At 39.4% G+C, this 16,057-nt stretch overlaps 1 protein-coding gene across 1 annotated transcript; it reads right to left on the reverse strand.

Moving 5' to 3' along the window:
- Positions 1-3,110: 3,110 nt before the first annotated feature.
- Positions 3,111-15,148, reverse strand: EMC7 (ER membrane protein complex subunit 7). The gene is made up of 5 exons (XM_066343379.1): positions 14,849-15,148; positions 11,177-11,296; positions 7,605-7,743; positions 6,228-6,308; positions 3,111-3,320 (listed from the first exon to the last, which is right to left on the reverse strand). Exons 1-5 carry the CDS (start codon positions 15,079-15,081, stop codon positions 3,168-3,170), a joined length of 726 nt encoding a protein of 241 aa, XP_066199476.1. The 5' UTR covers positions 15,082-15,148; the 3' UTR covers positions 3,111-3,167.
- Between the last annotated feature and the right edge of the window lie 909 nt (positions 15,149-16,057).

Consider the following 16,057-nt stretch of genomic DNA (forward strand, 5'->3'; position numbering starts at 1 on the left):
GCTCTAGGAAAGTTATATAAAATCCTGAATCTCAAATGTTAACCAGATTTGCAGTGAGTCCTAAGGTTTTGACTTCTAAGAAATGACTTAAAAACTTGGGTGCTAAGAATGCATCCTGGGAATCAGGATTTCCTAGCAAGAAGGGGCAACAAAGATTTGTTTTGCACAAAGTCACTACTCTGGTTTAATTTAGCAGATAAAATATTTTAAAACACAAAGCTGACATTTCAAGGAGATACTACATGTAAACTGAATCTAAGAAAGGCCCTAAAGAAGAGCAAAATAATACTGTCTCCAAATGGGGGACAGCAGCAAGAACCCAAGGAAGTAAAAAGAGAGAAAGTTGGCACTGACCACTGATCATATGCATCTTAAGGGTAGGTAATAATAGGACTGGGTTAAAAGTATAGTGAAATTTTAGATCTGACAAGGAATTTACAGTCCAATCCAAATCCTCAATTTATAGATGAGGAAATTTGAGGCCCATTTGTTTATTCAAGAACAAATATTTATTGTGTGTCTACAGGTTCAATATTGAATATTGGAAATATTGTATAATGAACAAGACATGGTCCAAAGAGGGAAAGTGACTTGCCAAAGTCACAAAACAAGTTAGCAGGTAAACAGGAGCTCTTTGTACTAAACTCCAATTTTCCAATACTATGTAAGCATTTCTGTACCTGTAAGCACACTAAGCATTTGATGGTTTCTATACAAAGATGAGATTTTCATATGAATTTGATGAAATAACATTCCTCAATGATGACATATATGTTTATGTATGTATGTGTGTATATATAATATTCAAATATTCAGAGATATGTATGTAATATTCAGATGGTGTTAGAATCTATGAAAATAACCATACATAGGTTCTTACCTAACACTTAAAATGGTAATTTCCTTGGAAATACTAATTTCTTTGTCATTAGGCATTTCATATACAAATTTTGACAATCTAGATTTTGAAGTTTTTCAAGATGACTTCTGAAGAAGTCATCAACTTCAATACGTCAAGTCATACAACTGATTTTTACTATATTCCGTTTCTTTTAAATTAGTACTTTCAGCTAATTAGTGTTCTAATTTTACTTTTAATAAATTGCTCTACTTTAAAAGACCTAGTTCTCAGTCCCAGCCAGTTGGCTCAGTGGTAGAGCATCGGCCCAGCATGTAAATGTATCAGATTCGATTCCCAGTCAGGGGACACAGAAGTGACCATCTGCTTCAACACCGTCCCCCTTCTTCCTCTCTCATCCCTCCGGAAGCCATGGCTTGATTGGTTCCAGTGGCCCCTGGCACTAAGAATGGCTCCCTGAAGCCTCTACCACAGGCTCTAAAAATAGCTCGGTTGCCAAGCAACAGCCCTAGGTGGGCAGAGTATCACCTCATAGGGGGCTTACCAGGGTGGATCCTGGTCAGGGCACATGCAAAGTTTTTCTGTCTGCTTCCCCTCCTGTCACTTAATAATAAAAAAAAAACCCTAAATAAAAGACCTAGTTCTCATATCAACCACTTAACCCACCTTAATCATTCATAACATAACCAGTTGGTATCTTTACTGTTATAATAGAGACATAGTTCCTCCTCCACATAATACAAATGTCCTGCATTGGAACTTATTTAAAAGAGAACCTACATACCTCATTTAATTTTTCTTTTTTTTTTTTTTTTTTTTTTTTGTGATAGGGACATACAAACAGGAAGGGAGAGAGATGAGAAGCATCAATCCTTCATTGCAGCATCTTAGTTGTTCATTGACTGCTTTTTCATATGTGCCTTGACTGGGGGGAAATAGCAGACAGAGTGACCCCTTGCTCAAGCCAGCAACCTTGGGCTCAAGCTGGTGAGCTTTGCTCAAACCAGATGAGCCCACACTCAAGCTGGCGACCTCAGGGTTTCGAACATGGGTCTTCCACATCCCAGTCCGTTGCTCTGTCCACTGCACCACCACCTGGCCAGGCACATACCTCATTTAAAAATGAACAATGGAAAAAAAATGAACAATGGTACCTATTACAGAAGAGAAAGTAAGAATTTAGAACCAATCTTTTTTGCTGTTTTCTCCTGATTTAATAATCTGAAGAAAAGCAATAGTGGAGTTCTTCAACATAGGAAAGGATAGGATACCTCTACTAAAAGCAATACGATAGCCCCAAAGTTCCTCTTTAATTAAAACAATCCATAAGAAAATGAAATTTTCTATAACTTATTTAAATAAAAAGTTTTTGAGACACCCCTATTGGAAAGTAGTAATTTATATTCCAACAACTCTGAGTCAAAAATGGGAGAAATAAGGAGACTGAAATGCTATCTGTGTGCTACACCTCCAATATTTCATGAAGTTCTAAGGTTGATTTTCTATCCTCAGAGTGTAGAAGGCTTTCCTACTGCTGCACTTCCTTCCCCTGGCCATTCATCCCCTTTCTTTATGGTAAGCTACACTGAGGACAGGCATTGGACATTATCTAGCTCAGTATCCTACCTTGAATAACAGCACATAACTGATACTCAGTAATGAATACCATAGATGGTAATGAGAATTTAAAAACTGATACCATCAATTCTAATTCATATATTTATACTCTGAAACTAACTCTAATAAAAACTGAAAGTACATCAGGAACGTGTGGTTCTACCTCAGTCATCACGGTTTGTTAAATGGCAGAGCAGGCCTGAGAATTTTGAATGACCTGGCTATATGCAAAATCATGGTACATGTGGCTCTAAAAATATCAACCACTTCTTTTTAAACAGGAAGGATCATTTTCAAGCCTCAGATAATGAAAGATAGAAGAAAACTTTCAGGAATAATAGAAACATTAAGTGGAAAAAAATGACAAGATAATTTTATCTCTGGGTTAAGACATTTTAATATACATAATGTATAGTACTTCATATAATTTATTCATGTCATTTACTATAGTACACTGTAATTATTAATTCAGTGACATCAATATTGACCTCACACAAAGGATGAAAGCTGGGTTTTCTTGTGTACCGAGTTCAAAGCATGTACTGAAGAGTTATCACATACAACAGTTACAAGAGATCAACTTTAAGGATGACTCAAGTTTACAGTAGTTGCTTCACACAATTTTTCCTCAAGACTTGAATGCCACCCGGTGTCGCCATGTTTGTGCAAATGCCAGCTCTGGACCACCCAACTACCTCCTTTTACCGGCCCCACTTTTGCCTGTTTTACTGCTGCTGCTGCTAGACTTGCCAGATGACTTTGAAGAGAAGAGTCTTGTCATAAACTCAGAAACATCAGGCAATTCATGGTTGGAATTCAGCATATTCATTGACTGTTCCATCTCCTGCAGAAAGACAAAGCATAATGACATGAAAGGCACAAAGATCTTTCAGGTCACTGAACGACTAATATTTCCGTTAAGGAAGAAGGAGAGAAGTGGAACAAGTGAAAGGCACTGGTTCTAAGCAGTGATGCAAATTCATACCCAATACCACTTCAGAAGCCATGTATCTTACCTCCTTTATATAATTAAGCATTTTGATCCGTGGTAAATGCCCAATAAATGCTTGCCTAGGGTTTGACTGATCTTATGTTTTTATAAAAGGCATTTCCTTTGATAATGGACATATGTGATCATTTTCCTGCCATCTCATTTTGTTTTCTGATTAAAATGCTTTCTTATTGTTCTGACAAGTGTTTTTTAAACTCATGCTTTCTTTAATGCATATAACCACAATATCAATCTTTAATTATCAAGGTATCAAAGTAATTTGGAAGATAACAGCAGTATTTCTAACATGTGATTCCTAAGGCCCTTAGTAATAAATCTGTGCTGCATGGTTTTGGAGACTTCAATTACAGCATCCAAAGCCAGCAACACAAATGTTACAAACAACTTACTGGCAGGACAGAGTAAGATCTGGTACTTTTATTTTGTTCTCCACCTTATAGGGCAAAGAATCCATTAAGCACTGCTCCATTTTCAATAATATTAATGCAATATCTGTGGCATTTGAATTTTATGTGACATTCCAAAAGTCAATTTAAAATTGTATTAATTCAGACATGCAAAAAATATCAAACACTAGATTATTTATCACTAAAAATTGAAGACTATTTGGGTATTAGCTTGGGCTCTCTCCCCAAAGGTAGAATTTATACATGGGTTTTCAAGGAGAAAGTACTTTTACAAATAAGGAAAAGAAACATTATAAATATAAATCAAATATATTAACGTGCCCTAATAATCAAGAATTACACCCTGGCCAGGTAGCTCAGTTCGTTAGAGCACTGTCCCGATAAACCAAGGTTGTGGGTTTGACCACCCAGTCAGAGCACATGCAAGAATCAACGAATGAATGCATAAACAAATAGAACAAATCGATGTTTCTCTCCCCCCCTTCCTCTCTCTCTCTCTAAAATTAACAAATAAAAATTTTTTTCTTGTAACTTTTTCTTGTGATTTTATTTATTGATTTGAGAGGGGGAGAGGGAGAGAGATAGGGAGGGAGAAAGAGGGAGGGGAGAGAAGGAGAGCGGGAGGAGGGAGGGAGGAAGGGAAGAGGGAGAGAGGGAGGGAAAGAAAGGGTTGAGAAGTGGGAAGCATCAACTTGTAGTGGCTGCTTCCTGTATGTGCCTTGACCAAGCAAGCCCAGACTTTCAAACTGGCAACCTCAGTGTTGCAGGTCGACTAAAAAATTTTTTAAAAGAACTAAATGTATATGGTAATAGGTCTTAAGTCCCTAAAAAAATATATCAACTCTTTTTTAACCTGTTCAGTTCTGAAGCTCTTGAATGAATAACTTCTTGTACTGCTTACCATATGTGAAGCACTTGGCAAGTAATGAACTTTTAATTTGATATGACTTCTGATACTGCCTTTTGTTGATGCCACAGAGAGTTAATTGGCTTAATAGATATAAGAACTGAATAGAAGCCTGACCAGGCGGTGGCACAGTAGACAGAGCATCGGACTGGGATGTGGAGGACACAGGTTCGAAACTCTGAGGTTGCCGGCTTGAGCATGTGCTCATCTGGTTTGAGCAAGGCTCACCAGCTTGAACCCAAGGTCGCTGGCTTGAGCAAGGGGTCACCAGCTCTGCTATAGACCCCTGGTCAGGGCACATATGAGAAAGCAATCGATGAACAACTAAGGTGCCACAAAAAAGAGTTGATGCTTCTCATCTCTCTCCCTTCCTATCTGTCTGTCCCTATCTGTTCCTCTCTCTGTCTGTCACACACACACACACACAAAGAATTGCATAGGATATATACTTTCTGGCCAACATTGAAGCAGACATGCGAAAATTTAGCAATAAAATATGAAACATCATAAAGCTTTTTTTCCATAAAGCTTTTTCTGCCATTCCAGCTTAAAATAAAATGTGTCATCTTCTATAGAACTTAATCTTCTACTAGCTCTGCAAACATTATTTTATTTTATCTTATTTTCCTATTTAAAACATGTGCGCACACGCACACATACACACACACTCCCGAGAGTAGAGCTTGCTGACAACAGGGATATAATAATTCATTGGCATATTCCTCCATACCCAGAACCTAGAAATTGATTAGTAAATGTTTTTCAGCAATGTCTAAGATGTCAACACATCAGTACATTAATTATAATGGGAAAACTTGGAACTAAGAAGGTATTTATTGATGGTTTTGCATGGAAGAATGGAAAATGATTTTTAAAACACTGAAGATTTTATATGGAAGCCAATACTTAAGAGACACAGTGGCACTAAATTTGAAGCATCCTACTTGGCAACTCCTCTCCCCCTTGCCAAGCCAGTACAGTTTTGTGGTACAAAGTCTGAAAGCCACTACTGTATTTTTCTCTCTAGGTCTAATTCAAATGTCTTTCCTGTGTCTGAACACATAAACTAAATATGTACTCTGAAGAGTTCTGAAAAGTGAAAATAGATTATAGGAAGCTAATATTTTGTAAAATATTTGGGTTAGATGTACCATTATTATGCATTTCAACTATTTAATAAGTGAGGCACAAAGAGCCTAGTACTAAGAAGGTTTTAGCTACATGAAGAGATCCAGCCTTTTAGCAGGCAGAACTGAATTTATCTGGCCCAATGAAAAAGACTAAATGCCAGAAACATAATATAACCTCTAGATGAATTTGGCTTGAGAATTAGGATAAAGCTGAAAGACCCAAGCCATCCATGCACAATAAATAGATCAGCATCAGAACATGATTCAAAAAACCACAGCTGGGCAATCACCTTACCCGTCTCATGTCAGGATCACTTGTGTTGACCACTTTGGGAAGAAGTACAAATATCAACAATGGAAGAACCATCATCATTACCTGTGGGATAAAAGAATTTTAGAAAATGTTTCTTTCCACTTAACCATAGAACAAAATCTGCACCTAATAACCAATGATAAAATTAAGGATTTAAATGTTGTAAATAGAGTAAAACTAGCAGCAACCACCTCAATTCTATTGAACCAGCCCTGTTGATAGCAAGGTGCTCCTTAATGTCTGACTTGTAAAATATAAAACCCTTGTCTGTGTCTGTTTGGACTTTATAGACACCTCACTTTATATTTTTGCCACTCACTATTTTGCAGTTTACACTTCTATTTAACATGAATAGTGTGCAAACATCTATTCACTCTCTTCAACCTGCAGTCTGGCATTGGAATCAGTGATCCTGATAGCCAGCGGGACTGCTCTTTCCAGATGACTGCGTTCTTGGAGAAAACAGTATATTGTACCTTTCATAAAGGTACATCCTCTAGAGCCTGCAATATAATACTAGGCAACTATGTATTTCAGCAGGTAAATTCAAAAGATGACCTAGTAGCTTACAGAATTGACTATGCTTCCATACAATTTCAGAAATGAGAACATAGAAGATATTTCTCAGTAAGTTTTGAAGTCTCGTTGCTGATTTCTCCCATTCACTCTACCCCTCTGCTTCTTTATCACTGATAAAAGATTCTAGGTACTAACTTATTCCTCTCTAGGATGCACAGCCCCAAACATTCCTATTTGTGATCCAAATAGCTATCAGCAAGGAATATGCTCAAAATTTAAGACAATTCTAACATAATAATTGAACTTTCAAAAGCAGCAAAAAAAAGTCCATTTGTTTCTAAACAATGTGTTCTATCAGTGTTTTTTTAATTAGTGGAGAGCATCACATTACTACAGAATAAGGTCTCTGCTCACTACACATGCCAAAGAAAAGGAGGAAAAAAACCTTACTTTTGCCATCAATAAAGAGCTGGTTAATAAGTGATGGCACGCCCACCAAAAGACTAACATTCAGTAGTACAAAAGAGGAGACAGCTCAATGTGACCTACCACATATTCTTACTCTATCTGAATTTTAAAACATTTGATCAGAAATAATTAAATATTTATCCAATTTTTGTCACACATTTCAACGCCAAATCTACCATGCAATTCTCACTATATTCTTTTCATTACATATTCCTAGGCCGCTATTTTCCTGAAATCCACAAATTATTCACAATTATCCTTTCACCCAACAATCTGACTTCAACTTTCTATCTCACCAGGGTTAAAAGTTTTCAACTGAGTAGAAGAAAATTAGAGATTAGTAAAGATACTTTATTGTAGCCTGATACATACCATTGGGTTCATCAGAAAGTCTGTCCAACCCCATGATTCCCTTTTAATAAAGTAAGAAGGTGGACCTGAAGATTTCATTTGGAGAGGATAGGGCAGTCTGACCACTTCTGATGTTTTGATATAATTTACGTATCTTGCTCTGATAAAGCAACATAAAAAAGCATCAGTAGTTCTACTAAAAACATTGCTAGTTAAAGTAGCTTTACCTGTATGTCTAAAATATTTAGTAAAATATAGAGAGAAAACATAAGACTTAGAATCAAGCTACACATTTAAAAGAAATAACCATACATATTTTATCCAGCATTTCTAAGGTTTTACATTCTGCCAAAACGTCAGAAATGAAAGTCCCACATACATTTGAAACTAACTTACCAAGCATGCTTATAAAACATTTGTCAAGAATATCAGGCTCTTATGTGAATTCCACTTTGTTCTCTACTCGGTCCCACCCCCAGTTATTAAAATGATACCAGCCTTTGTTGTTGTTGTTTTTACCTACGCTTCAGGCATCCAATCAGGAATGGATCTGAGAATATGAATCCCACTGCTGCAACCAGTCCTTAAATACTAAAGCTTTTTTACCAAGCTAAAAAAGCAAATGAAACTTTTTCTTTAGAAAAATACTTCTATTTGCTTAGACTAAAAATACTTCTATTTGCAAATTCAAAATTCAAACAGAGTAAAAAGAATAAAATAAATTAGTTTTTAATAGGCAAGTATCCCCTTTTAACAACTCTCATTCCCTCCAGTATTGTGTTTATAATTTAAAATATTTTAACCTGTATATAATGTATATATTAATCTACATAAGCCCCCACCCCCAACTCCAAGTTTGAAATTCAAAATGTATAGAAAGTCATGATAAGGCCTTGGCCGGGTAGCTTGTTTGGTTAGCATGTCCTCCCAATATGCCACGGTTCAATTTATGGTCAGTACGTATACAACAAACAACCAATGAATGCATGACTCGGTGAAACAACCATTCAATCAATCTCTCTCTCTCTTTTTTCTCCTTCCTCTCTCTCCCTTCTCTCTTGCTCTCTCTCAATCAATAAATAAAAATAATTTATTAAAAAAGGATTTTAAAAAGTCATGATAAGTCCTCTAAGGTTAAATTTTCATACTAGAATTTTACCAGTACATTAAAAATAGAATCCTATGGCTCTAAAAAGACTTAAGAAAGTCAATACCTCATGAAGTTCATGCACTTTGAAGCAATCCATTTATTTCATCAAAGATTACTTATAAACATATTTGTGAAGTATTAGTTTCAATTCAAGCTTCACTCTTGCTTTCAAGAGTCAATAGTAAGATATATGATTGGAATTTGGACATGCCTGACCAGGTGGTGTTTCAGTGGATAGAGCGTTGACCTGGGATGCTAAGGTCCCAGGTTTGAAACCCTAAGGTCATCAGCTTGAGTGTGGAGTAATCTGGCTTGAGTACAGGCTCACCAGCTTGAGTGTGGGATCATAAACATAACCCCATGGTTGCTGGCTTGAGCCCAAGGTCACTGGCTTGAGCAAAGGGTCTCTGGCTCTGCTGCAGTCTCCCATCAAGGCAGGTATGAGAAGCAATCAATGAACAACTAAAGAGCCGCAACTATGATTTAATACTTCTCTTCTCTCTCCCTTCCTATCTGTCTGTTTCTCTCTCTTGCTAAAAAAAAAAAAAAAAAAGAATTTGGACAAAGTAGAATAAGACAAGAATGAAATTTCAAAAAGAAGGGAAAGTAATTTGTTTCTAAGGAATATATTTTTAGTAACATCATGGTATTGGTTTCATGACAACATTAAGAACTAAATTACTACAGAATACTGCCTCTATTCACTATACATGCTAACAGAGGAAAAAGAAAATCTAACATGTCCATCAGTAGGAGCTGGTTATAAAAATGATGGCAAATCAGCCCTGGCCGGTTGGCTCAGTGGTAGAGCATCGGTCTGGCGTGCAGAAGTCCGGGTTCGATTCCCCGCCAGGGCACACAGGAGAAGCGCCCATCTGTTTCTCCACCCCTCCCCCTCTCCTTCCTCTCTCTGTCTCTCTCTTCCCCTCCCGCAGCCCAGGCTCCACTGGAGCAAAGATGGCCCGGGCGCTGGGGATGGCTCCTCGGCCTCTGCCCCAGGTGCTAGAGTGGCTCTGGTCACAACAGAGCGACGCCCCAGAGGGGCAGAGCATCGCCCCCTGGTGGGCAGAGTGTCACCCCTGGTGGGCGCGCCGGGTGGATCCCGGTCGGGCGCATGCGGGAGTCTGTCTGACTGTCTCTCCCCGTTTCAGGCTTCAGAAAAATACAGAAAAAAAAAAAATGATGGCAAATCCATCACTGGACTAATATGCAGCTGATATAAAGGATAAGACAGCTCTATGTGTTACTTTATTTGAATTATAGCATATTTACATAATACACTTTAGGAACTTCCCATATAAAAAAAAAACCTTTTAGGAGTAAACACTAAACTGTAAGTATTATGGTACTAAGTGAACATATCTCTTGTTATGTCAGCTTAATTTGGGGTATCTACAAACCAACCTGAATAGGCTTGGCACACACTGAAAATGTCAGTAATCAAACACAACTTCTCTAGCCCCAAAGTTATTTTGCCATTGTATGACTAGTGCTTTATTACAGCAACATGAGGTAATTTTGTGGTAGTTCAAACAAAGAAGAGACATTACTTTTAAAAACTATTTCATGCTTGTTAATTATACCTCAATAAAGCTAGACAAACATAAATATACAAAACTGCTTCATATATCAATATTTCCTGGTGAGATTAGACCTAAAAGAATACTACTGGCAGCAGACAATAATAAAATAAACAAATACATAAATTGAGTTTTAAAAGAAGGTTGAAACTGAACAATGTGGACATCTACAAAACTGATTCCAACTGAAATGTGTTTGTGGTATTCCGTACTCACAGCCTGGATTAGTCGAAAAATCTTTCACCTCAGATTCAAACCACATGTCCATCTACTTGGAAATTCTACAATGTCTTCCTAGTCTGCCAGGCTCTAATTCTGTGATTTGCTGTGATTTCCTTTTTCTTATCACCATCTTCACTTTGAGATAAACTCTACAATGTAATTTATTATTTTCCCAAAAAATACTAAATTTCCATTGCACATTAAATATTCCAAAAAGGAAGAACTATAGAAATTTCTAGATCAACATACTATCAAATAGGTACTAAGAGGTATTATCAAAATATCCTGATGAAAACAGGTGATGAATAACATTTCCAATTTAGAAAAGTTAAATTATTTCCAACTTTAATTAATTTCAATAACTTTCACAGTGCTTTTGATTGTATATTAAGTAATCTTACCTCTTCTCTATATTATCGTATTAGGAGCTTTAAAATAAATTTTAAGCCAGAGCAGAGGAAGTTCAACTTTACAATATTATCAGTCCTCAGATTAAAATATAAGGACATTTTAAATGTTTTAAGAGATACCTGTAGTTCAAATAAGAAAATTTTCAATCTTAACTATAAATTCTAAAAGTAATATATAACAAGGTATTTGATAGCACAAACTTCAGTAAAAATTATATGAGTTGCTCCCACCTCATTTTTCCTTTTGAAGTAATATCCACTCGGATGGGATCAAACCGATAAGCAGGAGATATAACTTCCACTACATAAGATCCAGAGGGTATATCATGAACCACAAAACTCCCATCTGTCCTGGAAAAATGAAAGTCATATTTAGTCACTTCTGACCAATAGCTTATTCTTATGTTTTAGATCATCTGTTCACCTACAAATCAACTCCTCCAAGAATGACATTCATAGCAATTAGGGGGAAAAATAAAAAACTAGGAAGAGTTGTCCCGTATTTCAGCTTCCATAATTATATTGAATGGGTTCTGAAAATACTCCAGACACTCCATAGTAGCAGGGAACTCGGACACAGAAAGTACTTCTTGCCTAACTGGTGGCAGCACAGTGAACAGAGCGTCGACCTGGGACCCAGGTTTGAGACCCTGAGGTCACTGGCTTGAGCACGGGCTCATCTGGCTTGAGCGCAGGCTTACCAACTTGAGCATGGGATCATCATCAACATGATCCCATGGTCGCTGGCTTGAGCAAGGGGTCACTGGTGCCACTGGAGCTCCCAAGTCAACGCTCGCATGAGAAGTAATCAATGAACAACTAAGGTGCCACAACTTCAAGTTGATGCTTCTCATCTCTCCCCCTTCCTGTCTGTCTGTCTCTCTCTCTCTCTCTCTCACACACACACACAAAAAGATAACACAAATTTTATAATAAAATTTTAAAACTTGGCTTCTTTAAAACTGTACTCTACAATATATAGGCCTTAATGGATCATGGTTTGAAAGAATAGTTTGCAAAAACTATTTTTAAGGTAAGTGAGGAACATAAAATGAACTGGTAATTACTAGATGTTACATTACAGTATTATTAATTTTGTTGAATCAATAATGGTATTGTATTATTTTTTAAGACTAGCTTCTAGAGCTACATATTAATGCTTTTATGAATAAAACCATATCATCTTCAGGATCATATTTAAATAGTTTAGAAAAATACTTGAGATGTAGAGACATGAAGTAAAACAGATCGTGATGGCTACCTAAGGATTAAGCTAGTCTGTTTATTTTAGTTTATGCCTGTAATTCTCCTTAATAAAAAAATTCATAAAAGTGCAGTACAGGCCCTGGCCGGTTGGCTCAGTGGTAGAGCATCAGCCTGGCGTGCAGAAGTCCGGGTTCAATTCCCCGCCAGGGCACACAGGAGAAGTGCCCATCTGCTTCTCCACCCCTCCCCTCTACTTCCTCTCTGTCTCTCTCTTCCCCTCCTGCAGCCAAGGCTCCATTGGAGCAAAGATGGCCCGGGTGCTGGGGATGGCTCTGTGGCCTCTGCCTCAGGCGCTCGAGTGGCTCTGGTCGCAACATAGCGACGCCCTGGATGGGCAGAGCATCGCCCCTGGTGGGCAGAGCGTCGCCCCCTGGTGGGCGTGCCAGTGGATCCCGGTGGGGCGCATGCGGGAGTCTGTCTGACTGTCTCTCCCCGTTTCCGGCTTCAGAAAAATACAAAAAAAAAAAAAAAAGTGCAGTACATAATTTTCGTATGTCAAAACTTGAAAACTACCTAAATGTCCAAAAGCAGACAAATGCTTAAATTGTGGTTCATATATATATAGTGATAAAAACAAGTAGCATGGGCCTCAGCCCAAACTCCCCTCATCTCTATTAACCAAGTCCCAAGCAACTACCAATAAGCATAAATTGAAACCAAAATTGCATGCTAAGCCTGACCAGGCGGTGGCGCAGTGGATAGAGCGTCGGACTGGGATGTGAAGGACCCAAGTTTGCGTCCCCGAGGTCGCCAGCTTGAGCAAAAAGCTCACCAGCTTGGACCCAGGGCTGCTGGCTCGAGCAAGGGGTTACTCGATCTGCTGAAGGCCCACGGTCAAGGCAGATATGAGAAAGCAATCAATGAACAACTAAGGTGTTGCAACGAAAAACTGATGATTGATGCTTCTCATCTCTCTCTGTTCCTGTCTGTCTGTCCCTATCTATCCCTCTGACTCTCTCTCTCTGTCCCTGTGTAAAAAAATAAAAAAATATATATATAATGGGTAAAAGGCAAATTATCTATCCCTCTTCCAACAATTTTGCCAGGATAAACTCCTTATATTAATACTTAATCAAATGGTATCAGGAGCTGCTCACAAAATTGTAAGCCAAAAGGAAAAAAAGCAGGTTACAAAGTGTATAATACTTTACTATTAAAAATATGTCATATGATTCCAAAAAGCTGGAAAAGATACAATAAAATGTTAAGGGGTGTTATGTCTCCTTTAATTACTTATATTTTATTCAATACACATATTACTTAGATATTTTTAAAAATAAAAATAAATGCTTTTTAATATTTTTATTTTAGAGAGAGAGAAGGGGGACAGGGAGAGAAAGACAGAGGGAGGGAGGGAGGGAGGAACACTGATTTGTTGTTCCACTTATTTATGATGCACTCCTTAGTTGATTCTTACATGTGCCCTGACCAGGGAGGGACTGAACCTGCAACCTTGGTTATCAGGACGATGTTTTAATAACCGAGCTACGCGGCTGGGGCAGAAATGCTTTTATAAAAGAACTGTATACAGCAGAAAAGAGAGGCCAAATGGTGAAATAAGGCTAATCTGGCAAAGCTTAATGAAAGCTTTATTGTTAAAACATCATTAATTGGGGTAAACCTAAAGAATGCCCTAATGCCAGGTCTTTAATAACAAATAGCATTAAAATAATGGTTGTAAGCTTTTTGTCGTTATTTATTAATCTGAGGTTGAAATTCTCATTTAAATACATCTGGAGGCTCTGAATAGTTGCAAACCAAATTTAGAATTAGATGTCCACATATAAGTGGTCTTGTTTTCAGATACCACTTGCGGGTGTATTAATCCACCAGAGAAACTCTTCCCTTCCAAAATATTTTTTCAGTTCACAGTTTCACTTTTCAAGCGGGGGTTGAAAGATTCAAAACATCCCACTTGTACATTCATTCGAAAAGCAGTCAGCCACAAAACGAGAATACTAATTCACCACGTCTTTTAATATAAGTTGAAATCTCATTTCTACTAATCGCTAGAGAAGACAGAAGCTTGCAGCAATGCAGCAAAACCTTCGTCTCACATAAATACTAAGTGTGATGTTGCAAATCCCTTGATAAAGTCAAGTGTCGAAAAATAAAGTGCGCTGATCAGGGACTTCAGGGTCTATTCATTTTAGCAGCATCATAAGCCTCCCAGTCTATGTCGTCACTAGAAACCCTTTGGGTTTTCCTAATTCCCACTCCTTTAGCATCTTTCCACACAACATCAAGCTACACAAAGACGGAAATGAATGCTTAAAACGGCCAGATTCCAGGGAAACCAGATGAGATGCAAAGGAAAGAATTCGGCAAGGGACAAGTACGGGATCCATCCGTCCTCGGGGCCCAGGAGCGGTGGTCCCCGTACATCAAAATGGAGGTGAGGAGACCTGACGCACTGCCCCGCCCTTGGGGCGAGCACCGGCCGCCCTCATTTCCGAGGAATGGGGCTGGGAAGCGGAAAGCGCCCGCCCGCCCGCCCGTTCGGCACAGACGGCTGGCGGCGCCCGCCCATCACGTTCCCACAGCGACGCCGTCAGGTCTTGTCACTTGGCTCTGCTGGGGGCACTCTCCCTCCGCCTTCCATCCTAGCCGTTCCCCCGCGGCCCTCAGGATGCTCACTTCAGGAAGCCGACGTGCTCTTCCCCGTCTACCAGCACTCGGGCCGCGGAGATCCAGTCTTGAGGCTTCACTCCGGGAACAACCGCACGGCCCTCAATCTTGAAGCGATCTCCTAAGCCGGCTCCTACCCCTCCCGACCCTTCGGCAGAAGCCCCGGGGACCTCCGAGCCCTGGGCTTTCCTTGCTAGCAGCAGCAGAAGGACGGAGCAGATGCCCCACAGAGCGGCCGCCATGACAGCAACTCCAAGCGGTCGGACCGGCAGCCCGGAAGCCCTCCCCGCCTCCCAGGCGCTGCTGCGCCGCCGTCGCCTCTAGTGATGTCATCACTGCACGCCGGGTTCTGGCGCGAGCATTGGGAGAAAAACAATCTTTGGCCAATCGATTTGCGAGGTGGAAACCAGGCGGCTGTATCCAGTGCTGTGGCCCTGGAAGGCGGTCTGAGAATCACGTCCAGTGGAAAGGGCCGCCCACAAAGTGAAAGCGTTGTATGTTGCTGTAGTAACCACCGAGGTCCAGGACCTCACCGGAGTGAAAAATGGTAAGACAGAGGGAGGAGGATCTGCAGTCTTGTCTACAAGTGAGGCTAAGACTTGGGAGACAGAGATCCAGAAGAAAACGTTTAGAAGAATGTCTAGAGATTCCCCAAGACGTATGAGACGAAAAGGCCCCCGTTTGGGTGTTCTAAGGAGATAATGTCTCTACAGAGAAAATAGTTATTTTCCCCTGTACACTCTTAGAGTTAGCCTCTCCCGGGACGCTAACAAAAATAGAAGCGAGAGAGAGATACCAGAACCAAGTATTCTGAGCCCCAGCCGGGTGGAGGGGAGGGGTCAGGTACTTCATCCTCCTGGCCATCAGCAACTGCCTTTTAGGGGTACATTCCCTGTCTTTTGAGGATAGCCATTTCTTCACATTTGATCTATGGAAAGAGCAGCTCTGCTGTAAAAAAGATTATCATGTGCTACAGCCCTCCCCACCACTTCCTCAAAACGGTGCTAAAGTATGAAATAAAATTTCACCTTTCTAAAATGATACAAAATTTATAAACGTGCTGAAATAAAAATAGCTTCATCCCAAAATTTTCTGATTTTCTTAACCGTATTCTCGGTGCCCCTGCTTTGTTGGTGTCTTAGCTGACTGTTAATCACCGCTGGTTCTCAATAGCCCGAGTAGGAGCTGAGAAGTTTAATGTTTATGTAGGGCAGCAGG

This window comes from Saccopteryx leptura, chromosome 6 (assembly GCF_036850995.1).
Source record: "Saccopteryx leptura isolate mSacLep1 chromosome 6, mSacLep1_pri_phased_curated, whole genome shotgun sequence".
NCBI classification, from domain to species: domain Eukaryota; kingdom Metazoa; phylum Chordata; class Mammalia; order Chiroptera; family Emballonuridae; genus Saccopteryx; species Saccopteryx leptura.

Coding starts and splice junctions, on each gene's coding strand:
- EMC7 (XM_066343379.1), bottom strand. CDS start 15,081: ATGGCGGCCGCTCTGTGGGGCATCTGCTCCGTCCTTCTGCTGCTGCTA. Junction 6,309..7,604: donor ACTTTCTGATGAACCCAATG/GTATGTATCAGG, acceptor TTTATCCCACAG/GTAATGATGATGGTTCTTCC. Junction 3,321..6,227: donor GTGATCCTGACATGAGACGG/GTAAGGTGATTG, acceptor GTCTTTCTGCAG/GAGATGGAACAGTCAATGAA.